Source organism: Cyprinodon variegatus, unplaced genomic scaffold, assembly GCF_000732505.1.
Source record: "Cyprinodon variegatus isolate N-32 unplaced genomic scaffold, C_variegatus-1.0 Scaffold371, whole genome shotgun sequence".
Lineage (NCBI taxonomy): Eukaryota > Metazoa > Chordata > Actinopteri > Cyprinodontiformes > Cyprinodontidae > Cyprinodon > Cyprinodon variegatus.
In genome coordinates, this window is record NW_015150824.1 from 624472 (window position 1) to 651607 (window position 27136).

Consider the following 27136-nt stretch of genomic DNA (forward strand, 5'->3'; position numbering starts at 1 on the left):
TATATTGTATATAGCTATAGATTCTGTATTCTGTATATATATCGGATTTGTCTGCACCATCAACACAGAGTCATTCCTTTTAAGTGCAAACCTACATGGTAATAAATCTGATTCCGATTCTGATTAACTTTTCTGTTGTAATCACAGTAAAGTTGGTAAAGATTTATTTCCCTCTCCATTTCCTTCAAAGCAGTTTAAGCACAAAAAGAAATCAATACAAATCTTAGGTTATGGAAAAAAAAGTGCTTTTCCAAATTATAGCTTGTAGCGGCTTAGTATACCAGCTTACTAGGATCAGATGAAGCATGATTGACTCAAAAGTCTCCAAAATATCACGCACGAGCACTCCGAGCCATGTGTCGGCCTCACCAATTGCCATGTGTTGCATTCAGTGGTGTGTAAAGTGCTGCCACTGCAAGTATTAGCCTGTTTATCAGAGTGTATATTAACGTGCTGCAGTGCAGGAGCTGAGGGAACACGGTGTGAGTATTTGAGTGTGTGAGCATGTTAGCAGGGGATCACAGGTGTGGCTGCAAGCTCCGCGGAGAGCCTCCTTCCCCGTGTAACCTGAATGCCCCCAACTAGGGCATCCTGGGTGATATCAGCCAACAGAGCACCTGCGTCCCTGTCCCACAGCTCAAACACACACACACACACCTCTAATGGCCATGTATCAGCTCGCCATACGGCTCTAATAGCCAGCTGTGTGAGCAGGAAAGCGGTGGAGCGTACCGGCACTCACTGATGAGTTAACTGATCTCCGATTAGTTTTCATCACACTCCAAACAGCCGATGAGCAATAGAAAGAGCCACATAAAAGCACACACATATTTCACGCTGACACAACTTTTATATGACACGGAGCTCATTTACTTTTCACAAGCACTCCGTTTACAGTTCTCATTTGCTTTTCTACATTTAAATAGAAGAAACAGGGAAGCACACTATACATTTGTATTCAGTTTATGTTGAAAACCCTAAAATAAAATTGATCAATAACAGCTTTAAAGTAATCTCTACAGTAAATGAAGTCAATCTGTGTCATTTAATCTGCGCATGAAGGATGCAATGGTCTGCCTGAACATATTGGATCAGGAGACCATGGATCAGAGATAAGGTGGGAGAATCGCTGATATTCTTTATGAAACATTGCTGAAAACATGCCATTAGAGATCCTGTCATGAAAGCGCTCTGGTCAGATGAGACCAAAATGTAAATTTTTGTATATATGCGTAGATAACCGACATGCATCACCCTTCACATACCGCTCTCATGGTGAAACACGTTGGTGGCAGCATTATGCTATGGGATATTTCCTTCAGAGACTGATTCTGCAGGAACCCTGAATGACTAGAGCTGTGATGGAATTACTTGTTTGTAGGGCTGCAACTATCGATTATTTTGCAACTTGATTAATCTTTCAATTATTTGATTTAATTGGTAAATAATTGGATTGGAAATGGTTCCTTAAAGAAGTCTTTTTGTGAAATTAAGCCATTCCACTTGAGGACTTCTGGATAGAGCATATTGACAGATTACAAAGGTTTTTATCTTAAATGCTAAATATTTATATATATATTTTTTTTCAATTTTGTTATAATTGATGCTCAATGGTTTGTTGATTTGTCACCTAAAGGCATATTTTACAGTCTCTAAACTCCAGTTAACGATTAACCGATTACTAAATTAGTTCACGATTATTTCAATTAATTCATCGATTAATAACAATTAATGTTTCAAAATATCTGTTAAAATGGTCTAGTCAAAGTCCAGAAAGATTATGGACAGATTAGAAAAATGCATTATAAAGACACTATAACCAACAGCAATAATCTTGAGCTATTTAACAAAGAAAATGGGAATAATATCTATTAGTATACATCTATTTAGAGATGTAAACAATAAAAAAAAAAACTGTTGTGATTTTCCATCATACAATCCCAAGAAAATACACCGAAGTTGTCATAAATCAAATCGTTGTTTAGGCATTAGGTCTCTGTTGTCTCTTAATCTGTTACAGTTTCAGATTACCAAGGACCTCACCCACCAGTTTTCTGGCTCTGCAGTATTGAGAAGTAAAGCAACATGTTTAAATTGTTAGCAGGTGTTTTGGCAAGTAGAGACGACAAGAAGCTGCACACAGTTAGCAGAACTCATAAATTAATCTCTTCCTAATGACTCCCAGATCTGATAATTCAGCACAAACATCAGCATAGATCTACTCATACTGTGAATCACAGATATACATTGAAGTAATCTCTTAAAACTGGTCATAATGCAACTTCTAAAAGAAATACAACCATTAGTACTTTGGGTTTCTTGCATTTTAATATGGAAAATTAAACACTGCTGAATTATGGATAAAGCTTTTAATGTTTGTGGTTCAGCTTTGGTTTGAGGACAGACAATTCTTTAGATTTTTTGTTAATTTTACAGTGTTTTGTCACATAAATTGGTGTTTTTAACATCTCTTAGGATTAAGAGAAGACTATATACATGAGCCAAATCTAAATGGATTTAAAAGTTCTTATTTATTAAATAGATTAATGGTTAAAAAGGGACTTAAATGGTTAATTCACTATCCAAAAACACAATTATCTTTGATGCTGTAAATTCCAGATAAAAGCAAAAGTCTGGTGTTAGAATGATGGTGAGAAACAGTTTTATTATCAGCAGAGGTTTATGTGACCGTTTCACATACAGATCAGTCAAAATGTTTTACAATAAATCTCAATAATTATCATGTTTGAAAAAGTTAACTTATTTTCAGAATTGTACACTCTTAAAATGAACACACATTTTAGGGTTTTTATTTCTGTCAGGTTTGAAAATGTAAGGAAATTCCAATAGTCCCGGACCAATCAAGAAAGGATTACAAAAACAGAAAAGTTATTGCCTTCTTAATCGCGGGGGAAGTGCTGTTTCCAAGCATGTTCATGGGAAGTTTGGTGGAAGGAAAAAGTCTAGTAGAAAAAGGATAAGTTTCCTTTCATGGCTATCAGAAAACCATGGTTCCACTTTGAAATATTGGTTTTGGTGTTTTTAGGTCAGGCCACCTTGCTATCCAATAAAGTAGACTTGCTGATGGTTTGTATAGAATGACCCAGGGACTAAACAGTTCAGTAGATCATGTCATGCCTCATTGGTGCAGTAATTCAAGCAAAGTAAGCCCCAACCAGAGTGGATATGCTCTTCTATTTATCCATTAAATTCCTTTATAGATTTTACTGCAGGTTTTATTTGCATTTCCTGAATTTAAGCATATTTAAAATAAAATAAAGTGTAGAATAATTTAGTGATGAGTCAATTCAGTTCAGTCATTGAATTAAATTATTGAAATAAAATAACTTTTAAGGACTTTTAATCCTATGGAGACAATGAAATACGATTAGATTTAGATATAAACACTAAACAGAAATCTGCTATAACTTGATCAGAGGTTATTGGGTCATTTCCCTGCTTTCTTAATGTTCTAAACTGAGATCCGGGTCCATAACTGCTTCCTTGTCCACCATCCTTTAAGCCTTTTCACCCATCTTGTTTGTATTCATTTAAATCTACCAGTCAGATAGAACCTGAGAAAGTGGTAGAAGTAATGAGAAATCATGCATATAGTCACATATATGCTGTCATTTTAACCTATATATTACTATTGAAATAAAGGTGTACAGAGACAAAAATCAAGGCGTTGGGAATACAAAATATCTAAACGCTAAAGAAGCTTTGCTTTGGTTGGGTTAGCAGCAGTTCAGGCAGCTGTTCAAATTAACTTAAAACAAGAAGGCGTTTCATCTCTAAAGAATCAAAATTGACTCATTCTTGTGTCGCCAGATTCTCCTGATAAAACGCTTAAATGTTTTATTTATTTTTCCATTTCACCATCTAACCGTAGCTTGGAATAAAGCCAAACAAGGGAGAAAAACCGACGCAGGCTCCATCCATCCCAAAACTCAACTCCTACCACCTTCAGATTAAAGTTAAGTCAGTCATTAGATAAATATCTGTCCACAAATGTTCTGATTTAGACGAGCTGTGATCATGGACTCTGGAAAAAGTTAATTGTGATGACAATGAGTGGTTCTTCACAGGCTCTGGGTGTGCTCCTCACAGTCTGAAGGCATCCTCAGCTGTTATCTCTGCTGTTCAGCAGAGTGGGGGCTGTCCACGCTGCTGTAAGGAGACAGAGAGGAAGTCGCCGGTCCTGAGGTTTTGCCATCCTCCCCCTCTTCCTTCTCAACCTCCATTTCTATCTCTCCTTCGTGCAAGTCCCTCTCTGATCTGAACATTTCCACTGACCCTCTGCCATCCTCACTCGACTCCTCAGAGGGAGACAGAGCCCCCTCCTCCCTCCTCTCTGCTGTGCAGGCACCTCCCTCGCTGGGGCTTGAACTCTCATGGTCGTCATCCCCGGAGACGGCATCTCTGGACTGACTGTGATGTTTGACATTGTAACGCTGGTTCTGGAAGAACTTTACGATGGTGTGTTTGGGCAGGTCCAGCTGCGCTGAGAGAGTATGAATAGCCTCCTGGTCTGGGTAGAGTCCCACATCACCGATGAAGCTCTGCAGGATTCCCAAGGCCTCTAGGGAGATCTTTGTCCGAGATCTGGCCTTCTTCACCCCTCCAAGGGCAGGACTCATCCCTCGCTGTGGGACGTCCTCTGGTGCTTGCAGAGCTGGCAGCAGGGTGGCGGGCTCCTCGTGAACTGGGGACGGAGCCGTTAAAGGAGGGAGAGGCTGTCTGTGGAAAGTCTGAAAAAGAGACAAATTAGAGACGATAATTTAAAGAGGCATTTTTCCCACAGTTTTGAAACCAACTTCAATGCATTTCTTGTGGAGTCTATATGCTAAATTAAAACACAAAAATGAGTGAAGACATTTAAACAACCTTTACAGATTATTATAAATTGATGGTGTGGCATTAACTTGTATTCATTCGACCAGCTCCAGATTATTTTAGCCTTAAGATGCGTTGAAGGGTATAGATCTATTAGCTTTGTGCATCTACAGATGACAGGACATATTTAGCTAAACAGCTCAGGCAGACTGGATAATATACATTATAAATTGAAATAGATTAACAATTAGGGCCATTCCAACATAAAAGTGCTTTAAACTGAACAAATATGAGATATCCGACAGAACTTTAGGGTTTTAGTCCTGTTGTCTCATCCAAAATCCTTTGCAGCTTCTTATAAGCTTTCTTCTTTACCTTTTGCATAAATGCCAGATTTTCAGAGCCCTTTAGTCATCCTGTATATTAAAGAGCAGTGGATCTCTGCAGCTCCTCCCAAGTTACTGCTACCTAGTGTCTGCTTCGCTGATTAATCCTCTTCTTGTCCAGCCAGCCTGTCTAATCAGGCAAACATTCATTGTTTTACTTTAGTTGTTTCATCCTCTTTGTCAAATTGATTGAACAGAGTTCTGGGAGACACTTGAAATATCGTCTTTGAAAATAACCCTTCTTCAAACATCTCTACATCTATCTTGTTGAGGTTCCTACTGGTTTCTTTGGCCCTTAAGATGCTGTTTGGTCTCTAATGTTCTCTAAAGAAAAGACAAACCTCTAAGGCCCTGTAAGGAAAACAGTGGACACCATTTATATAGGCTAAGACTGAGCTTAAAGACCCTGGATGAATGCTGTTGGAGTGTTCGCTCTCCTGTGTGCTGTGTGTCATGTACCTTTAAAGTAGATTGAAAGGTGATCATGGCTTTTTATCATTTATTGCTCACTGGCAATTTTAATATAAAGTGTTGCACCCACTGATGCATGAATTATACAGCATGCACGGACAGGCAAACGAATGGAAATCTTCAAGGCGTGATCAAAAACTGTATGCTCACCTTCCTACCAGCAACACAAATTAGCTGTAGGCGAGTTCCCCCTATAAAACCTAAAACTCACGCCATGCCACATCGTCACCTGGTGGACGCAAAGTATGCTTATGCAAAGTGGCTCCTATACCATTTACTTTTCACATAAAACCCAAATATCAGAATTAGTGGTTTAACATGGAAAACTTTGGAAGCTACTGTACTTCTTCGATACGGATACCACCTAAAGATTTCCACTCTGTGAAAGCTTAAAAACCCTCAACTATACCGTTTAATGCAAAAGCAATTAGACTTATCTGCCATTGCAGAGTCAAAGGCAACAAAAGCAGGAGGAAGTGTGATTGACCAGCCTTCGCCCTCCCCGAGCTAAACTCTCAAATTCGTCACACAAACAAGCAGACTACTAGAGGCTATTAACAGGGTGGGGTGGCCAGCACACCCAAACACAGGAATCCAACACCATAAATCTGTGGTCCATCAAAATTAAAGGACCTAAATAAAGATAATGGCAATTCCTTTTTTCTCAGCTTCAATAATTACAGGCTGTGTTCTAAATAATATTGAGGTTAGAGCCAGACGGGAGAACATTTTGGTTTTAGGGAGAGGGTGGGATGGAGGAGTGTTTAGCAGGAAATGTGTAGGCTGGTCATTTACCACTTCTATTTTCAATGACTTATGGGACACAAACATGACGGAGAAGAGGGTGGCTGAGAGGAGCAGGTGGTGGGACCCAGCAGGCGCGTTTTCTATACAGAACTGAGTTTTTTTTGATTCGGGAAATGTTTGAACCTTTCCATTTACCTGCTGGTCTGGGATGTGCAGGACGGTGTGGAGTCTCTCACTGTGCTGCTGTCTGGACTCTTCTTCATAGACCTGATCTCGGTCTACCTGTGGTAACGCCAGGAACCTTCGGATGGTGCAAAGGTTCTCCCACAGAGTGCGGTTCTCAGGGCTTGGACTCTCTTTCCACCTGAGGAGCTCACATAACCAACCCTAGAACAGATGAGAATTTATTAGTTAGGGAAGTGCGGGCCTACTGGGTTAGAGCAGTGCGCTTGTGCTCTGAGAGGGTTGCAAGTAGCCGGTTCAGTTCCCACAGACTGACACTCTGGGTCTTTGAGCATGACCCTTAACCCCACACAGCTCCCCGCACAATGGCAGCCCACTGCTCCCCATGAGTCAAATGCAGAGATTAATCTCTCCAGTGTGAGATCAATAAATTATTATAATTAATTAATCAATTCCTTAAACTATAGTCTGGAATCTGTTACCGCAGCGTTCATCCACCCCTCACAGCCTTTTAATGACATCCCTTCAGCCATTTTTAACTCAAATTAGCATATATATACACTTACATCCTACCAACTCGAATTAACACACTATTTAGGAAAATTAAATAAGTTACTTGACTACCAAGCCACCTGCAAATCATCCATCACTCATATACAACCCATCATGTTGAGGTAAATGCAGAGAAGCCATAAGGCATCATTTATTTCTATGGATCTATGGAACAGAAGCATGAATTTTATACCACACCCTCTCTGAATGCACCTCAATGTCATTATGCACATCTAACAGAGTTTGGACATTTTCAGTAGATGCAACCTGCATTGCAAAAAACATCTATAAATGAGTAAAAATGTCTTCAATTTTAAGTGCATTTGGTAAAAAAGCTGATCTGCCAATGGAATGAACATTTTTACTCTTAAAATAAGACAGATAAGCACTTTAAATAAGAGACTGCAATTGTTTTTTCTTATTTTACACGTAAATGTCGATTGTCTTGTTCCAATGGCCAATTGTCTCACTACCTCCTCAATTCAAGACAAAATTAACCTATTTTAAGAAATTACTTATATTTCCATTTTTTGTAGTGTGAAAACAGACGAGGCATTTTTATTCATTAAACTTCCAATTTTTCCAACAATGAAAATAAATAGATAAAATTCTTGTTAGTTTTCTTTAAAATGCATCTGCAAGAGCAGCCGCCCTCTTGAGTTAAGGGTTTTAAAGACTTGGATAAAACATAGTTTATGTGGAAAAAAAAATACTTAAAGATTTGTAAATACTGGACTCAAAATTAATAACAAGAAAAAAAAAATGTCTTGGAACAACTTTAGTGTTTTAAAGTAAAGTTTTTTTCTAGGAATAAAAAATGTAAATGTTCGGCATTAACACGCTTCCACCTTGAGCGATTAATCGATTATTGAAATAATCAACTCATTTAGTAATCGATTAATCGTTAACGGGAGTATAGATACTCTAAAATATGCCTTTATGCATCAGTTATACCAAAATTGTAAAACAATATACAAACATTTTGCATTTAGGATAAACATTTTTTTAATCTGTCAATATGCTCCAACCAGAACTCAATTAGAAAAAATGTAGATCCACCTGGCTTCATTTTTTAAAAACATCCTCTTTAAGGAACCTTCCCCTGTCTAATTATTAATTGATTTAACAAAGAATAATCAATGGAGTAATTGTAATTGCAGCCCTAATCACGACCCATTTATTTTTCAGATTGCATATTCTTGTCTGTCATTTTATTCAACTGAACATTAAACTGGATTATAAAACAAGCTGGGCCTGCAAAGAAAAATTATTATCAATGATCTTAGGCAAAATCTTCATAGAACTTCCAAGTCCAGTTGCTTCAAAAGTGTAGCGAGTTCTGTCGGTTGGTTTCATTCAGAAACTTCCCTTAAATCTTTCCGCTTTAGAAATGTAGGATTAAAAACTAATTTCATATCTTAAACACTCAACAATTGTTGTTATTTCAAGATTACTTCTGAGGTCCTTTGAATTGATGCAGTTTTCCTCCAAGGCAATTCAACCGAACCTAAAGAGCAACATTTATCAGAGTTAAATGAGGACAGAGACTGTCCAACCTGATCTCCATAGACATCCATTGTTTGGAGCTCCCAGTCAGCTGTCGCTTAGTTAGCAATCAGTTGCAAACGGCAACATGTCTGATAAAAAAGTAGCTTTGATATTATCGTGTATATTGAGGAACATCTTATTCTGAGCCAGTGGGTCAGTCAGAGCAGATCAGTAAACATGATAAATGAGTCACTTCAAATGTCCCAATCTGATCTAAGCCGCAGAAGAAAGGAGCCATTTAAGGCGTTTTCACTGTATTTCAGCCCAAGAAGACTGAAATAATTCACACCTAAAGAAAATGTCTGTTAACGAGTTATAAAAAAAAATCAGTTGAAGTTACAGCTATAAATATAAAACAAATCCTTAATCAAACTAAACTTTAGCAGACGTCTGAGATCCTTCAGGATGTTTCCCAAGGTTTAAACAGATCTAACCGATAACGCATAATCAGTGTAACTGAAATTTACCCTCATATAAAAGAAGGATTTTTTTTCCATTTTCAACCAGGATTTTTTGGGATTTAGTGCATTTATAAGGTCAATAAAAGCATTTGTCATGTCAATCTTCTCATGTTTAAAGTCCATTCCATGATACTCATGCTTTTAAAAATATCAACATCTAAATTTAATGCTTTTTATGTTGTTCTTTCACAAACAAATGATGGTCAAAAAGAGTTGTTTAAAAATTAGACCACATATCTTTGTTTTTAGATTTTATTTAGAAAAGGGCAATTTTCTGTAGATTTTATAAATAAGAGTTTTACCATAATCTTATTCATATGTTTGCACATACATATATACACACATATATATATATAGTTTAAAATGGGGCTAAAAAGTTTAGTGTCAGAACTCAACCAACATTTCTAACCAAATAACATTTATTTAATACAATAAATAGGAGGTTTGATGGAACATTTTAGCTTTTGTTGTGGAAAAAGAAAAATCTTAAGGCACCTTATGGTGATATCTACCCATGAGGAGTTCAGCAACTGGTTGTTAGATGGAAAAACTGGTGCTTTAATTTGTTGTTAACATATTCTCTGCTCAAAGACCCAGATGCAATACAAGAAAGACGTAAAGATGTTTAATTGAGGTTAAAATCCATCTATCCAGATGCTCTGAAATGGGCCCCAACCATGATACCACCAACATAAACAGCCTTAGACTATGATATTAGTCTAAGACCGTTTATGATAGACTTAGATATTAGTCTAGTTGTTCTTTTCTTGTCTAATCTATATTTGGTTGTGTCCTTTAAAACACATCCAGCTGGTCCAAGTTATGTAGAACTACCTTGTTGATTATGAAGAGTTCCCCTCTTTCAGTTCCATCTTCGGCAGTTGAGATATTTGCCTTATTTCTCTTTGAACGTCAGCTTCAAGAGATAATGATTAGCTGACCATTTTTATTAACTTTTTTTAGGACTTGTGTAATGTTAAATGTCCACACCTCGCCAAAAATCACTTTTAAAGACTGTATTATTTATAAATCAGCAATTTGCACGTTTGAATGTGGTCCTAAAGCATCATCTTAGCGTGTTGCTGCTCTTCAGGCACCTTAAAGTCGGATGCAAATGTTATTTCTGAAGTAAAAACTGGAAGTGTGGGAGAATCCGAGTTAAGCAGTGGGGAAGGGATTGTTTTATCTTCTCCAGGCTGACCCAGAATCTACCACCAGCTGTTTTACAAGCTGCTCTCATCCTAGAAATGAATACCAACATGATCATCACCGTCTATTTTTCAGTTTTTTCCTCCACCTTGCTTCACTTATGGCCATGCATATCCTTTGGATGATTTTCTCATCCCCGTTCCTTAGATTCTCTCTGCAGCTTTAAAACTGTCTGTTCCACATAGAGAACCAGCAGAGGTTTGTTATTTTTTTAACTCTGAACCCTCCTGATGTTTTCCTCCATCTTCACGTGTCTCCCTCCAGTGCGAGAGACTTCTGCTTTGATCTTGATCGCCCGCATTGTTTATCAGAGGATGCATTCATGATGGTGCGCCGCAGCGGGTAATCAGATACCCCACACGCCCACACACACCTCATCAGTTCCTTCAAACATGATCAACTCAGCTAGGATTTCTGTGTACTGGATATTATAACACGAGTTTAATGTGTGTAAACATGTTTAAGTTGAGTCAGACGAGCCTCAGATTTTTCACGTTTAAATACTTTTGGTTCACGTTTTTATCTGGAGCGGCTTTGGCAGCAGGAACTTCATATCTCCTGATTGGATGCAGGTTTCAACTCGAGTTTCAGTCGCAGCTGAAAGACAGTCTGGTATTTCTGTTTGTTTAGATGATCACTCTAAAACATCAACGGCTGATAGGAGTACTTTGTTGCAACTGACCTGACTCTTGTTAGCAGCCACCTTGGCAAACAGCGCCTGAGAGACCTTTGCCCGCTTCATCTCCTGCTGGATTTCCTCGTAGATCCCTGATGTGATGTTTGCAAGCGAGTCGAGTTTCAGCTGCAGCTGCAGCTCTGGACCAGAGATGCTGCACTTCGTCTATGCAAGGAAATAAAAATTAAAAAGATAATTTAAATAAAAACAAGCAAAACCTTTTCATATTTTGCCAAATATTTCATATTTTTTCATCTTTAAGCATTAATAAAATCAAACATAGATCATATATATATTATATTTATAATACATTGTCATATATATATATATATATATAATACATAATACATTTTTTTTTAACATAATATATCTCTGTTTTAGTTTTGTGTTTATGTTTAATGTGTAACACCTAAACGACTTTTGAACATAAATCAAAAAATATTTTTAATTGAAATGATTTTAATTTGATGATATTTGTATAATTCGTGATTCATTAGGAATTTTCATTCAATCTTTTGTAGAATTCTGTCCACCATGTGTGTATGATTGCTGTTCAAGAACAAAAATATCACACTGATGATGTAGAGGTTCCAAACACCATGATAAACTTGGTCTTAACGGGTTAAATCATTTTTTTGTTAATAGCAACAGATTTCCCAGTCAAATAATATTACAAAGGCTCTTTGGATTTAAAAGCTTGAAGACCCCTGTAGTTAAAGGTGAAGCTCCAACCCATTTTAAAGAGAGGGTTGGTTCATAAAAAAAATATTTTTTTTATTGCTTTTCAAACTGGTGAATAAAACCAATTTTTCCTCCAGTTGTCAGTTAAAGGTATGGAGGGCAATCTTTTATTTCCGGGTGGATCCTCCTAATTGTCAATCATTCTGGTTTACATGCTTGTTCCGTTAGCTAACTTTTTCTGCGCACTTTCAGGCGTATGTGTGTTGAGCTACGGTTTCAGACAGTCACTGAAGCTCACCTTTCTCAAATTCCATAATGCTTTGCATGGAGAGCTCTCCTCGCAAAGCATTATGGGATTTGCTCTCACAGCGGCCCACTGTCGGCTAGTTACAACCTATGGCAACCAGTTACAAAGATGGTGCAGGCACCCTGCAGTGGAGGAGGAATTACGTGACCAACAGGGCAAAAAGCAGTGATCATCTGTCCGACTGGTCAGTTAAGTGAGTTTGCTATAAAGTCCACTATATAGTCCCTGCTGTATGTGGACACAGTAAGCTTGTATGAGCAATGACAACAGCAGATTTCAAACAGGGTGTGCACAATGGAAATGGGATTGTTTATGCTCTTCCACGCACATTTTATTTATTTATTTATTTTTAGGTGGAGAGGGCGGGTCATTTTACAAAATCCTGCACAATCCCTTTAAATATCTAATATGGTGGCTGCAGGTCAGCATTTTAATTTATAAAAAGCATGTTAAACGAAAGATTTTCCTCCAGAGCACAATTATGATCTCCCTCTAAATGTTTCTAATATTAAACCCTAACATGTTCACTGAAGTTGTATCATTACATTGATATGAATTGAGCATGGCATGAACTAACAAAGCGCCTTTAGGCCTTTGACAGAACCAAATCAATCCTAACAGCTGCTACTTCAGGTTTTATATTGTGCTGTGTGGGTGTACCTGTGTTTGTCTGAGCGCGTTGCTGCTGCTGCTGCTGCTGGAGGAGATGTGGGTGTTGGTGTGGTTGTGGTTGGTGCTGGTGCTCCGTTCTCGCTCCTCTTGGTAGATGCGGTCTCGTTCGGCCTCTGGTAGGTTGAGGAAGTTCTGCATTGCCTTTAGATTGACGAGCAGAGACTGTGAGGCCGAGCGAGGATCCTCTTCCTTACGAAGGATCTCTGATAGCAAACCCTGCAGGATGCGGAGGATCATTTAAAATGCTTTCTTTAAAAGAGAAAATTAAAAAGCCAACTTTAAATCTGAAATGTGACTCATTTACCTGCGTACGGTTGAAAGCCACCCGGGCAAACACGGCCTGAGAAACACTCGCCCTTTTCAGTTCGTTCCTGACTTGCTGATAAATATCAGAAGAGACTTCAGCACCCGAGCAGCTCAGGTTTGGGTCAGCAGCTGCCCCAGAAACCTTACAGGTACGAGAAATGGGAGGATGGTTGAGGAACTGCTGGTTGACTCCCTGCGGGTGCTGGTGGGCAAGCAGGCGGCTGACCGCTAGCTGCTGGTTGATGAGGTGAGCCATGGCGAGCTGCTGACGAACCAGCTGAGGCGATAGCTGTGGAGACAGGAGGCCGCTGTGACTCAGAAGGGCTGGATTCTGTGGACGCAGGGGGAGTCTGGGATGGTTCGGCCCGGCAGGATGGGGAAGACTATGGGGCTGAGTGGGGGAATGAGCGTCTCTGAGAGCGCTCTTGAGGGGAAGGGCTCCTGGCGCCCCCAAGGTGGCCAAGTGGCTTGGAGAAGGCAAGAGAGGTGGATGACGATGGTTGAGGATGCTCAGGTCCAAATCTCTCTCCACTGTGCCAACACACACAAAGATCCACAGGTTGAACACATTTTAATGGAAATAATTCCAATCTACACCAATCCAACTCCCCATTAAAGAAGTCATAAATTATTGGACTTCTGGGGAGTAAAAATGCAAAGTAAAAAAAAACAAATACCTTTCACATCCGGCTTTTCCAGCGAGGACCACGACTTCTCATGGTAATCACCTGGATAACACAATAACAGCAAATCCGTTACACAAACTCCTCAACAACGGAGAAACAGTTTATCATTTTATACACATGCAATGCCCTGGAGTTAAAATAATAAATATGAAACACAATTCAATAAGAGGTTTGCATAAATCTGCAGGTGTTTGTGTCCAATGTCTCTGTTAAAACAGGACAAATAGGTTTCTTATTGTCTGGTTATAAGTGACATTTTCTATTGCCAGACAACAGACAGGATACAAACCTGATGTTTTCAGTTGAGTGCGAGACTCTGGATTCTTTTTGTGCTGCTGTAGAGAGAGAGTGTGTGTGTTTGTGTGTGTTGGGGGAGGTACTGCTGTTTCTCATTAGGAGTTAAGAGCATTTAGTTTTGTCATGTGTATTAAGGGTGACGTTAATGTGAACCATGTGTGACAGTTCCTTCCTAAAGAGAGCCGTCGCTGACGGACGTCTCATGCAGCACATTCGACATGTAAAGGCCCAGCGAAACATTCATATGCATACAGGGGGTGGACAGGGGAGTGTGAAAACATCAGGTAATTGAAGGCGGTTGGGCAGGTGAGTTATTAACTTGAGATGTGACTAGCAGTAAGCATCGGTTTTAAAGTGTCTGAGTGTCTTTGGGAGGTTTCATTAGGTGCAAAAAATACAAGAAAATAAATGGCATAAACACAGTTGGTGGCTGAGGTGCAGGGGAGTCAGACTGTCAAAGTTTTTAACATGACTTTAAAGAGACAACTTTAGGGAATAAATGCAAGAAATTAGATAAACATCTAAGAATCAAAAGTGCATCAAAGTCTAACATCTGTCCATGTTAAACTCAAATAATCTCAAACTGGTTAGTGAAAAAAGTTTATGGCGTTAAAAGTAAAACCTAACTTTTGCAGATCTACTGTCCTTATAGATGTTTTAAGCATGAACAAAACTGAACCAATGTGGCCTCGTCAGAGTTTGAAACAGATACAGTTTGGGTTTTAGAGCAGGACAAATTTCCAATCAGTCTGACAACGACTCAGATTCAATACAACACTTCTACTCAGATGGCAGTTCATCCTCACCACAGTCAAGATCATCGTTCTTTCAACATAAAATGAACAACCAGCTCTATAACCAAACCCCTTGCCCATACAGATGTATGCAATGCACATTTGGTGGAAAACAGCCGTCATGTCTGACAAAAACAAAATTCCTTGCACCAACTTTAGTAAGGTTAAGGCTGCTTATATTTATTGATTGACTTTATTGATCTCACAGTGGAGAAATTTACTTGTTACATTGGCTCAATTTTCAAAAAGAAGAAGGTGCTAAAAGGAGGAAAAGGTGCATGGGGTAAATACAGTGCATCATCATAAACAGCTGAAGTCTCTTATTTAGCAGGACTATTTTACAGGGTTTTTGCACGCGGTATTAAATATCAATTGCACGTTAGATATTGCACAAGGCCTAATACATCCATATAATAGTGAAAATTAAATTGATTCAGAGGGAAGTCTTATTTTCTCACACTACTAATACAGAAATGTGATTCGTCCTCCACAGCAAGGTTGAAAACTGATGATGGAGTGGCAGAAACTTGACAGAGGATGTGGGATCTTGGTGTTGGCCTCATCTTACCTTTTGTACAGCCTGGAACAGGAGCTAATCCTCTGGGATACAAAAGCCAATAAATAAAAATCCCTGGTGTCCTAAAATTAATGCTTTCTATTGAACAAATATCAATAACAGAATAATTGATAAAGGCTTTTGAATTGCCATTATTAGCTTTCTGATGCAAAAGAGATGCTTTACATCTTGAAGGCACCATCAACAATTTCTTTTAATTGAAACTGATAAAATCCAGAAATACTTGATTCCTCCTGAGGCAGATTAAACTAAAAGACATCTTAAAACTGTTATTGAGACAGGAATTCAGATGGTATTTGGAGTACGCTCAAACACACATACTGTGGCTAATTACTTACTGATCTGGTAAATCTTTGCATTCTGTTTTCTGTGACAGCCAAACAAATCCAACGCTGCTGTGTAGTCATGAAAATACGGATCTGCCTCATATGCAGCACAATCAGAAGAAGCTTATATCGTGCTTTAAGGTTCCCAGGAAATAAACAGATTTACCTGCTTCTGACATTTGCCTTCTGAAAATAATGAGGCTCATGTGATTTAGCATTCAGTGTTTTAAAGTTACCTTTGAAGCGTTTGTATCTCTTGTACCAGCGGCCAAACTCGTGGCATTTGGAGGTGGAGACGTTTGCGTAGTAGGAACTGTTTACGATCGCCGAGATCATACTCTGAGGGGAAAATAAACAGGACATGGAGTTAGCTGGACATTTGTAATGAAGCTAAAAAAAAAAGGATCTGACTGTAACGGTAACATGTCACAAGGGTTGCATCTTCAAATTTGAACAAAATGCAATAAAAAAATAACAGCATCATCTGAAGCTATAAAATGGTCATAGCATGAATCTTCCAAGATGTGGACGTTCGATTGTACTTTTCTTGTCCAGCTTGTTGCTTCAGCTGCTCATCATGCAGTTAAATGTGTAGTTTATGAAAAAGTGGTGAGATAAAAGTCATAAAACCCTATAGATGTACCAAATAAACATTATTTTAACATCAGTCTATATGGTTGCACAAAAATTCAACAGTATATATTGGCAGATTCTTTAAACTGGAAAAAATCGAAATCTAGATAAGTAATTTTTTCTTAAAATAAGTGCATTTGTTCTTGAATTGAGAAGGCTATAGAGAAATCTTGCCAAAGAAACAAGAATATTTACACTTAAAATAAGAAAACACAATTGCTTTGTCTCATTTCAATTGCATATTATCCAATTCTCTTATTTTAAGAGTAAAAATACTCATTCCATTGGCAAACTGTCTCATTTACCCATTCAAATTAAGGGTAAATACAGTTTATTAAAGACATTTTTATTTATCGTGTTTTCAGTGTAGACCGATAGCTTTTTCTTCCTTAATTTATAAAGTAAAAATTACTATATTTAAAAACAGAAAAAAATATTTTGTTTCATAAGTGTCAGATTAAACAAACAGAAATACTTATTAACGAAAATGGAGCGGCAATGCGTGCACCATACATGATCTAATGGTACCAACAAGGAATCCCTTCCAAATATCAGGCTTAACTATGAGCCAGCTGATGCATCGGTTAATCTCTGATCAAAAGTCCTGTTTACAGCAAAAGGCACAGCAAACTTGTTAGAGTAGGTGACCTGGTTAGAGAAGACTAGAGTGACCTTTATTAGACTGTGGAGATGTTTTTATTCAGCAGGGACAGACAAACTGTCAGGGGCAGGTGTTCTCCTTCCTGCATGATGATGACTTTAACCATACAACCTAATCTACAGTGGAAGGATTATGATAAAATTATAAACTAGGGGTGATTAAAATGTGGCCTGAGATTTATATTAGGCTATTCTCAATCACAATTTATGAACGATTCAAATTTGGCACCACAGCCAAGAAACAGTTGGGTAATATTTATTTCAGTTGTTTGACTTTGTAGTAAATAGGACTAAACCTAACCAGAGACTTTTACTCAAAAATAAATTATCTCCTTTACATTGCCAATTATAACAGAGGTTTTCAAAATGTCCTCCCATTTCTGAGAATATATGAAATTTATTTTCCTCTTTTTATTTAATTGAATCCAAAGGAATTTGAAAACTGGATGCTCCTCTTCTCATGGCGACGTAAACGCATCCAACTTTAATTGTTGGACTGAAAATAAACTACATCCCTTTCTTATTGAAAAATAATCCAACTGCATTATTTAATCAAAACAGTCCAACTTTGTTATTTAAAATGCTTAAAAAATGCAGATTTCAGCCTAAATGATGAAAAGCTTAGGACACAACCATCTTAAACTAAATCAATTTATTGGAGGCTGACAAGACTTGAAAACTGATTCTTAGACATGTTTCCTATTCAGTCTGGTTGTGTGTAGATCTAGTCTTCTCAGACTAGATCTACACATTACTGAAGTCATATCCTATCAGACTTGCAGAATAAAGATGATCCAAAGTATTCACTTAATGGTGCAGAATATACATTTAGCATTTTAACCATTTTACAACCAAGCAACACGTTTTTGCTGCTTAGTCACATTAAATAACACAAAATATTAAAGTTGTAGTTGTGACATGACATAGTGTGTATATTAAAATAAAGGCCTTGCATCCACTTTACTATGACCCTTTAGAGGGGTTAAAAGTTAGATGAGAGCCAGTAGCATTTTCTTTCAACTCTGCAGTGCTCCAAGACTCCTCTAAAACCAGTTTACCTGCCGATCTGTGCTTGGAATGTCAGTATTTCAGACCGGGGAATGAAAACTAAAATCTTAACCACCAACTGACTTATTCGCCACTGATTTATTAACACTTACTGCCCACCCGCCTGCTCCTCTTCCTAATATAACCTGTGGTCACCTCCACAGAGCAGGGGACGCACAAATTCAACATGGGAAATGGTGAAGATGAAAACTCACATGAGTCAGGCTGTGAATGCACACCACCCACACGCTTCCCCTAATCACTAATTACATCATGACTAAGTCTTGTGTATAAATCACAAGTCGAAATGACACACTGGAGGCTAATGACTGCAGGGTGTGTGTGAGCAGCGGGATAATTGAGGTGTGCGTGCTCGCATCCTTTCCCATGGGACGGTATCGATATTTGCACGTGTGACTGAGTCAGATTACATACTGCACTAAATGTGTGGTGAACTGATGATGAAACATGTGTTTAGAGAAAATACTTTGCAGCGTCTTGGCTATCTCTGCTTGCACATTTGTGTGCAAGAATGCATGATGCACAAACTGAACAAAACCAACCCTGAATACTTTATCTGAAGGGATCTAAACCAGTTGGAAAGGTTTGAAGGAAGTGTTTTTAAGTGAAACCTTCCTCTTAATGTTAATATTGTTGTATAACTATTGCTCTTAGATGGTGCTACAATAAAAAAGCAACCAAACAGAACATTTATAGCAATTTCTTACACTTGACTCAAACAAAAAAAAGTTTGTAATCTAGTTTTAGCTCTTTGGAAATCACAAATATAAAGAAAGAGAGGGCTGAATCAAGAATGGTGCATAGAGCTGCAACTCAAGGTTTTTTGAAGAGGATCACAGCCTGATTCCTTTTTTTTTTTGGGAGTGTAGTGTGGTCCTAAAGCAGTTACCTGGGAGAGAGGACACTCCTTAGCCAAAGCACTCTGGTTGGTTTCTCTGAGGAGCTCTTTCAAGGCGTTTCTCACCGTGGCATGAGTCCACTGCTCAGATGGCAGCTCCTCCAGCCGAGAAAAGCTGCAATAAAAGGACATCAATTTACAGCTGATGCAGAAAATATTTGTTTGGCCATAAATCGGAGATCCTAAATAACGGTAAGCAGTAAGTAAACTCATTGGTCCTCATTAGTTCAAGAGCCAAATTAGGATTGATCTTAATCCTAAATGAAACCATTTTACTCATGAAAGAAGGAGAGAGAATTTGGTCCCCTTCAATGTCTAGTCTTTAAGGTATAGTGAAGGATGTTGTTTTTCTGGGTGGATCATCAAAATTAGAGGTCCTCCCAACTGTCAATCATTCTGGTAATATATTCAAATAAGGTCGTCCTGCGTGCTTGTCCCTATTTTCTTTACTGGAGTCTGACGTAGTGTAAACATTGCAAATCTTCTTTTGGAAAGTAAGCTTGTATGAGCGATGCAAACAGCAACTTGTAAACAGAGCGTTCACAAGGAGAAATGGATTATCTTTTAATAGGTGTTCTCTGTCAGGAGCAGGTACAGGGTTGTGCATGTGCAAGGGGAGAGGGCGGGTCTTTTCAATTGGTGAAAATCCTCCACTATACCTTTAAATAGGGAATGTTGTCCCACATTTTTTATAATTTCAACACAAATCTGTCGCAGCATCCATTAGTAAGAAAAATACACTCATCAAATTAATATCCTAATGTTTCAATCATTTATTGAAACTATTCCTTTTCTGGTTGAATCAGGGAATAAAAAAGAAAAACAAAACGGAATTTTCTACAACTCAAGGTAAAAAATAGCAATGAGACTTCGATCTATACATAAGCTCCACTAATATATAGAAAAAAGGAGAAGATAAATATTCTCTCTGCAGCAGATTAGCTTATCTTATACTTCTGTTTGAATGTCTTCTAGATTTCTTTATCTTTTTAATGGAAGTATAAATAGCAGTCAACCCACTGACCTGTGCAGAAGGATCCGCAGCGTCACCATGTGGTAAACATCCAACAACATGTCTGCCACCGTTGCCTCTGGTGCGTCCGTCAAGTAATGGATGGGCATCGGCTTCCATCGTCCTACTTTAATAATGCCTGCATACAAACACAAGCGCAGCAAACAGACTGATAAACAAAGGGCTTGTTCTTTCACTTCCGTTCGTTCAACTCTTTGGCCTTGGAGCATCAGCCAAAAGCTCACCTGGCCTCAACTGCATTCCTGACAGGAAATGCAAACGTAAACAGAGTTAATCACATTGGAAGCTCTTAAAATCAAACCCAGGTTGTGTATCCCTGTTCGTGTGTGCAGATGCCTCTTTGATTTTGGATGGCGGTCAAAACCAAAAGGAACTCTGTTTAGACTCCAGGTAATAAAATAAAACAGTGTGAAACTAAGGGAACTAATTTAAAATATGAAGCGGTGTTCATGCAACTGTTATGCACTGCGACTGGAAATGGTTCCTAACATCTCAACTGACAGGCAGGGTGCAGCAACAGGTAGGTAAAGGGTAATGCTAATCACTATTATGTCAATCAAAAGTAGCATAGTGCATATTTTATCACTATCCCTGCTTCAACTCATCTGCTTAAGATGTTGTGGTTCAGCAAAAAAATAGCCTGTTAAGCCATCATTTATTAATGCTCTGAACTTCCATATCAATGCGTTTTTTGCGTAATATATTTTCTCCAACTCCATTTAAATTTTATCACTGCTGCAGTTTATGGACTGGAAATGTTCAACGGTTTTAAAAGCTGTACTAAATGAAATGTCGTTTTGTATACAGTGTGTATACAAAATGACAATAAAAGTTGTCTTAGTCTAAGTCATCATTGGCATCTAGTGAGGTGACGGATCTAAAACATGCAGGATGGAGTTGAGCACCTCTGCTCTAGACAGATTTCTCTAACTAAAGCTTTATGTGCCATCTATTTTAGAAACACTCATCAAAATGGGAGCAGTACAGGAAACAATTTCTGAAAACTCAACCTAGTAACTGACAGGTGAATGACTTTAGTTAGTTTCAGACTTTTTGGGTCATTTATCACTCAATTAGTCAGAAAAATTACGATTCCAGATGCAGGTTTAGTTTCTTTTTTATAAATTGGTATTTAATAATCCTGAAGCCAACAAAACTACATTAACCGATGGATTTCTTTACAGAACTATTACCAAATATACATTCATACATCAGGTAGCAAACTTTGCCTCTTACTGTAAATTAAACCTATTGCTAAAACTTGCATAATATCTGGATCATTACCGAATTTTAATTTATAATTTCTTAGCATGAGGCGCATCACTTGTAAAGATTGAATTAAAATCCTTTTATAAGTTCATAAGGCAAAGCATGTGCCTGCAGCCTCTGGTGTGTGTTCTCCTCTCATCTCCATTCCCTCTGCTTTCTTTTATTATCAGCAGAGTGATACTTGTGGTAAGGCATGGCTCCCCTTTCTTCTGTTATTTGTATTCATAAACACCAGAATTTCCCCATTGTGGGACAATAATTTATGATTTTCAATTCTATTCTATTTTTTGTCTTCAGAATAACAAAGACAAAAAATCTTGTAAATCATGTATTTAGATTTTGATCTGGATTATCAGCCAAATTTAATGGACCGTTCCTTGGCATAAGGTAAACCTCTGGTAAAAATTTTATTAAAAAATGATGCAGTCACCCTGCAAACAGACAAACAAATATGTCTGAAAACAAAACCTCCTTTGCAGAGGTAATAATAGCCACGATTGGCTGATTACTTTCATTGGACTTATCCAATAATGTATAGCTTGGAATAGTCCATAAAGGTCCCAGTTTTGATTTTATTATTTAGCAAGTCACCTCACCTTATATAATAACCAGTTGTAGCCATGAATCCCTCCTAAAAAATTGCTTATTTTGAGCAACTAAAAGAAAATACCAGTGAAACGTTGTTAGGAGTTTATAAATACTCATCCAGTCAGGGCCATGGAAGATGCAATTCAATCACAGAAGAAAATAGAAGAGTCTCTGTATAATTTTGGTTGCAACCACACTGCTGGAAAAAAAAAAAATGCATGACTCCAGCCAAAAATTATTTATTTGAATAGAAAAGGCTTATTTTTTAGAACAAAACCTAGCTATTTAGGAGAGGTGAAGGAGGGGGGAGGTGGGTCGCAGGGCGTTGGCCTGTTGGTTAGAGTGGCCTGTGTTTACGGGAGACACCAGGAATGCCAAACTGCTGTGCTTCCAGTTTCTGTGCGCGCGTGTGTGTGTGTCCCTGTAGAAGCGTGTGAAGGCTTCTGCTTATCGCGAATTAAACACAATCAACTTCTGGTTCAGATCTTAGACTGATGGGGGGGATAGTGGGGCGCTGAGATGGTCAGATAGGATTGTCGGGGTTAGCCATCATGATGCCGAGTGGGCAGACTGAATCACTGGAGGAGATAAGACAGCAGACAGGTTTTATCTTTAAAATACCTTTTCTGCATCGCCCTGATGTTTTCTGCTCGCTGATAGAGCAGGCACATCTGGGAAACAGTCACCTTTCTATTCAGCTGCTTCTGGACATCATTAATTGCTCATCAGTAACAAAAGGTGGGCAAGAAATGTATCCCTTTGAAGTAGATCAACTAAGAGAGGAGCACTTAATACACGGCATGTTGGGGGTAAAGCTTCCTATTTTGCCAAAGTAGGGGAAGATAAAACAGACTGGAAGCAAACTTATCAGGAAGAAAACATTTGGTATTGTAAAAAAGGCTGTGCGGGAGGTAAACAACATTTAAGGTATGACTGGTGTGATGACAGCAGCATCATGACGGCACGTTTCCATAATACCCCTGATATTTTACATTTTATTCAAGTCGACAATGCCGTTTCACAAAACCTGTGTGTCAAACCTCAGAACATGAGTAAAAAAATAATTTGTAAAACCTCTTGAACCTTAAAAGTTGTTTTCTTCTACATGCAACAATATAAGAATCTAAAAGAATAAGTGCAAAATACATTCATAATAACAAGGTTTAATAAAACTCCTCAGTGGACCTACCCCGAGCCTGCACGGCAGAGTTGTGCGAGTATCCAAGGGCAACGAGTGCCGTTTCCACCAGCTGCGTGAACAGCACATCTTTCCGAACTAGCACAAACTCAGCGTGACGGTCGCCACGGCTCTCGAAGTCGCTGGCTGCATCGGCTTGCTCCACCACACAGTAGACCGGGATCATCAAACCTATGATATTAAACACAAATAACACGTTTTAGCAAGTTATCTGAGAAGTGTGGGGTTTATGGCAAGAATGGCATAGAAAACTAAAAAAAAACAACAAAAAAACAGAATTTTGGAAAACTTCAAAAAAATACATCATCACTACAGTAAAACACAGTGATGGTAGCATCATGCTCTGGAGGAGTTTCTTACAATGGTGTTCACCAGGGATGCATGAATCAATAAATGAATGAATGACAATCTAACAATTCATTAATAAGTGGCTATTTCTTAAAAACTGGGGTTTTCTCTTTCAATAACACAAAGAAGTTTTTGACAATATGTGGAGTTATTTATTGTGCCAGCTGTGTTGAATATTAAATAAACCAAAACCTTTTCTTATGCATCTTTAAACATGGTTTTATGTATAACAAAAAACAGGAACCTATTCAATTAATCAATAAAAAAATTAAAAAAATAAAATGTGTAATACCCTCTGATTTCCATTTTACAGACTTTGTTTCATTGAAGTGGACGCCAACTGTGATGTTGCCATTTCTTAGCTTTTTCTCTTTTTAGTGTAATCTACTACACAGTTTATTTTATTACAATCTCATGCAGGATATATTACATTCATTAATATGATCAAATATTCAGTGTTTCTCAAACACTTTGCAGTATTTCTCCAGCTGTATATAAAACCCAAAAGAGAATATGGATCTACTCCACTTATACTTCTAACACCTTTTCTCCAAAAGTCTTGACTGCAGGGTTGTTTGTAACCAGTTTTGTCACCATGTGATTGTTGTTCCAGAAGTTTGTTGCTCATTTTAGCTTTTTTGAAAGTTGCCAAATATAGCACTGCTGAATTGGCAATCATGTGCTCATCTGCCTCGGTCAGCTGATGGCAGTACGGGGCAGGGATTCGCTTTTTACAGCGCTTCCCTCAATGTGTGCAAATAGAAAGGTAAATGTGTTTAGAAAAACAGTTTCTATGGCTATTACGCTTAATCAAGTCAGGGTATGGGCATATTTTCAATGCTATTCTAAAAGTTTCAGCTTTGCTTAAATTCCCAATGAGGAGGCCCAGATGCCAGTCAAAGGCCCAACACACTCAAAAAAACAAAAAATGACAATATCAGCGTGATTTTACGCTATTGAGATCCTTGGATCTGTTTTGACAGCAATACAGTCATTCCCAATATCAGAAAATATGTCCCGATACCAATTAATCAACTTGTGAATCTGTGGCCACTCACTGGATCTTTATCACATATCATGTATTAGTTAAATTAAAAACAGTAGTATATTGTTCATTTAAAAACAATACACATTCTGACACTATAATGCCGCAGATCTGAAGATGATGATGTGGATTGATAATTTCATTTTGACTTGTCTGATGTCATAATTTCAGTTCAGTCAGTTCTGCAGCAGAAAGCCAGCCTGGTGGTCTCTCCGTAAAACTCTGGGTAAACTGAGGAGCCCACTCTGCGAATGCAGCTCGTCGTAACATTGCACAACTGCATTTAAGCTTGAACCACACATTAAATCCCACATGGGTTAAACTTGCTTCCAGGACCACTATTAAAGCACTGAATGCAGGCCTCAGGAGCAACACCACCACTCTAGTTGTACGGCTGGTTCGAGCACGTTTGGTTGGACGCTTTCTTTTTTTTCCTCCTTAGGGCCTCTCCGAGCTGTGGAGCAGTTCACACCCATCCAGTACACCAGTGTGTCCCACAGGGGCTGTTAATTAGCAGGCTATCAATCCTCCTCCTGACGAGGACGGGACACATCAGCCAGAGCCAAAAACCACAGCAGCACCAGGCACGCCATCGGCCAATAACCAGACCGCTCGGTGGAAGGGTGGAGAGAGGCAGCGGCAGAATGTGTCTGTGTGTGTATGTGAACAGATAGAGTTTTGTGATGATGTATGATTATGTTCTCACCATGAGAGAATGACCAGCACCTCTAGCTGAGGGATTTTAATGTGCACTCTGGTCAGCTTGCAGCTCTAAAAGTGCTTTTTTTTTTTGTTTGACTATTTTCATCCTTCTTTTTCCTGACCAATTGACGGATGGTCTCTTTTCGATACAAATATCAATTTAAGACAAGTCAGTTTGACAAAAACAATCACTACACATCTACTTTTAGGCTTAATACCCAACATTAAACTTTTTAAAGGACAAAAACGTGATATTTTGCTTTACTTTCCTCTGTAGCCATATTTCAATATCCAGAGTTGTCCAAATTAACCAATCAGTTCTTGATCCATTTGAAAACAATATATAAATAAATTAAGGCCACAACAAATGATTATTTTGCAATTCAATTAATCTGTCGATTATTTATTCAATTAATTGATTGATAGTTGGATAGCAAGAGGTGCCTTAAAGGAGATTTTTTACAAAATTGAACCAGGTGAAGCCTAAAATCTTCTACTTCAGTTCTGAATAGAGCATCTTGACAGACAAAAACACATTTATAAAATCTTAAACGCAAAATGTTCATATGTTTTTTACAATTTTGATATAATTAGAGCTCTAAGTGGTTTGCTCTGACAGCTAAAAGCATATATTACCATCTCTATACTCCAGTTACCCATTTATCAATTACTTAATTAGATGACGATTATTTCAATAATAAATTAATCGGATTAAGTTAAGTAGTCCTAATATCAGTCTTTAAAAATCATTATGCTGCCAAATCGGACTTTAAGTGAATAAAGACATTATTTTACATGATTCATCCTGATTTGAAGGAACAGATTATTCCCAAAAATCAAAATCATTGGACAAAAGTCAGGTGTTGTGCATTAGTAGAAAGCTTTACATTATCAATGAAAGCCATTTTTTTCTGGTTTGTGCAGCATAAACAGATATAGTTCTTCAAGATTTTTCATGCATTCAAATAAAGTCTGCAGCATCATGCTTAAATTCAAGGTAAATAGATTTATGCATACCATAAATAAATGGAAAAGTCACCTAATGCAAAACATGTAACCAATGCCACCTTACCTCCTAATGGCCTCAGTGGCGTGCTGCCATTCTGTTGGATCTGTGGGTTAGCTGGGCTTCCGTTCACCTCTAAATGGCTCATCTTGCACTGTAAGGGCCCGCTAGAGGCTGGGCTCTCAGGTTTTGCCGCTCTCTCCTCTGGACTGGGCCGGTCCTGAAGCTCCGGGCTCTCCGACCACCCTCCTGTTCCTCCACTGTGCTCCATTCCAGTATAAATTTCCAGAGGAGCTCCCAGCACAGTGTAGGAAGCTGTGTAAAAATAAAAAAAAAACCTATTGAAACTCGAAAAAAATATTTAGAGACATCTTGAAGACTGCTAAACACTTAGCGGGATTTAACAGCACAGGCAGAACCGTCTGTTCTGACATGAAACTGCTCATAATTTTACCAACTTACGATATGTAATCCGATTCTGCTTCTCTCCAGCTGATACAACCGAAAAATAGTTTAGTTATTTACAGAAAAAAAGGTTTGGGCAGCCACAGCAGACTAAATACAGAACTGTTTATTATCCTCTGTTTAGACACAGGAGTACACAACAGGCTAGAATGAAAGACGTGAAGGCGTTTAAGGCGTGGATGGAACATTATAACAATGCACTGTAGTTACAAATAAATAAAACTCAGCTCATGTAGTCATTTTAAGTGTCTGTGTTTGATCTTCCTCTCAAAATATCTGTTCTCACATATCTGGATGGATTTCTTTAGTTTCAGTTGCACAAAGGTGGAGATTGCAACATTACAGCTTTTTTTTTAAACCCAGAAAAAAAAGATTCAGGACATTTTTATGCAATAAAGTTTAAAAGTGTTACTTTTTGGACAGTTCAAGCAGAGTTTTACCAGATTTTCAAACATTTTATTGTGTTTTTTGTTTGACTTTTAGGTAACACAACTTTTTGCACTCCAAA

General features: G+C 38.2%; 1 protein-coding gene across 1 annotated transcript; it reads right to left on the reverse strand.

Moving 5' to 3' along the window:
• Positions 1 to 2615: 2615 nt before the first annotated feature.
• Positions 2616 to 26472, reverse strand: LOC107092236 (DNA-binding protein SATB2-like). The gene is made up of 11 exons (XM_015386583.1): positions 26230 to 26472; positions 23054 to 23233; positions 19999 to 20125; positions 18966 to 19089; positions 15952 to 16054; positions 13713 to 13763; positions 13034 to 13566; positions 12718 to 12945; positions 11076 to 11234; positions 6636 to 6827; positions 2616 to 4751 (listed from the first exon to the last, which is right to left on the reverse strand). The coding sequence occupies exons 1-11, from the start codon at positions 26432 to 26434 to the stop codon at positions 4131 to 4133; spliced, it is 2523 nt and encodes an 840-aa protein (XP_015242069.1). The 5' UTR covers positions 26435 to 26472; the 3' UTR covers positions 2616 to 4130.
• Between the last annotated feature and the right edge of the window lie 664 nt (positions 26473 to 27136).

What these genes read in the sequence shown, in the direction of transcription:
- LOC107092236 (XM_015386583.1), bottom strand. Translation starts at nt 26,434, where the DNA reads ATGGAGCACAGTGGAGGAACAGGAGGGTGGTCGGAGAGCCCGGAGCTT. An exon ending in CTGCGGATCCTTCTGCACAG is followed by an intron (nt 19,090 to 19,998) that starts GTCAGTGGGTTG and finishes CTTTTATTGCAG; the next exon opens with CTTTTCTCGGCTGGAGGAGC. An exon ending in ACGCGCTCAGACAAACACAG is followed by an intron (nt 11,235 to 12,717) that starts GTACACCCACAC and finishes TTCCTTGCATAG; the next exon opens with ACGAAGTGCAGCATCTCTGG.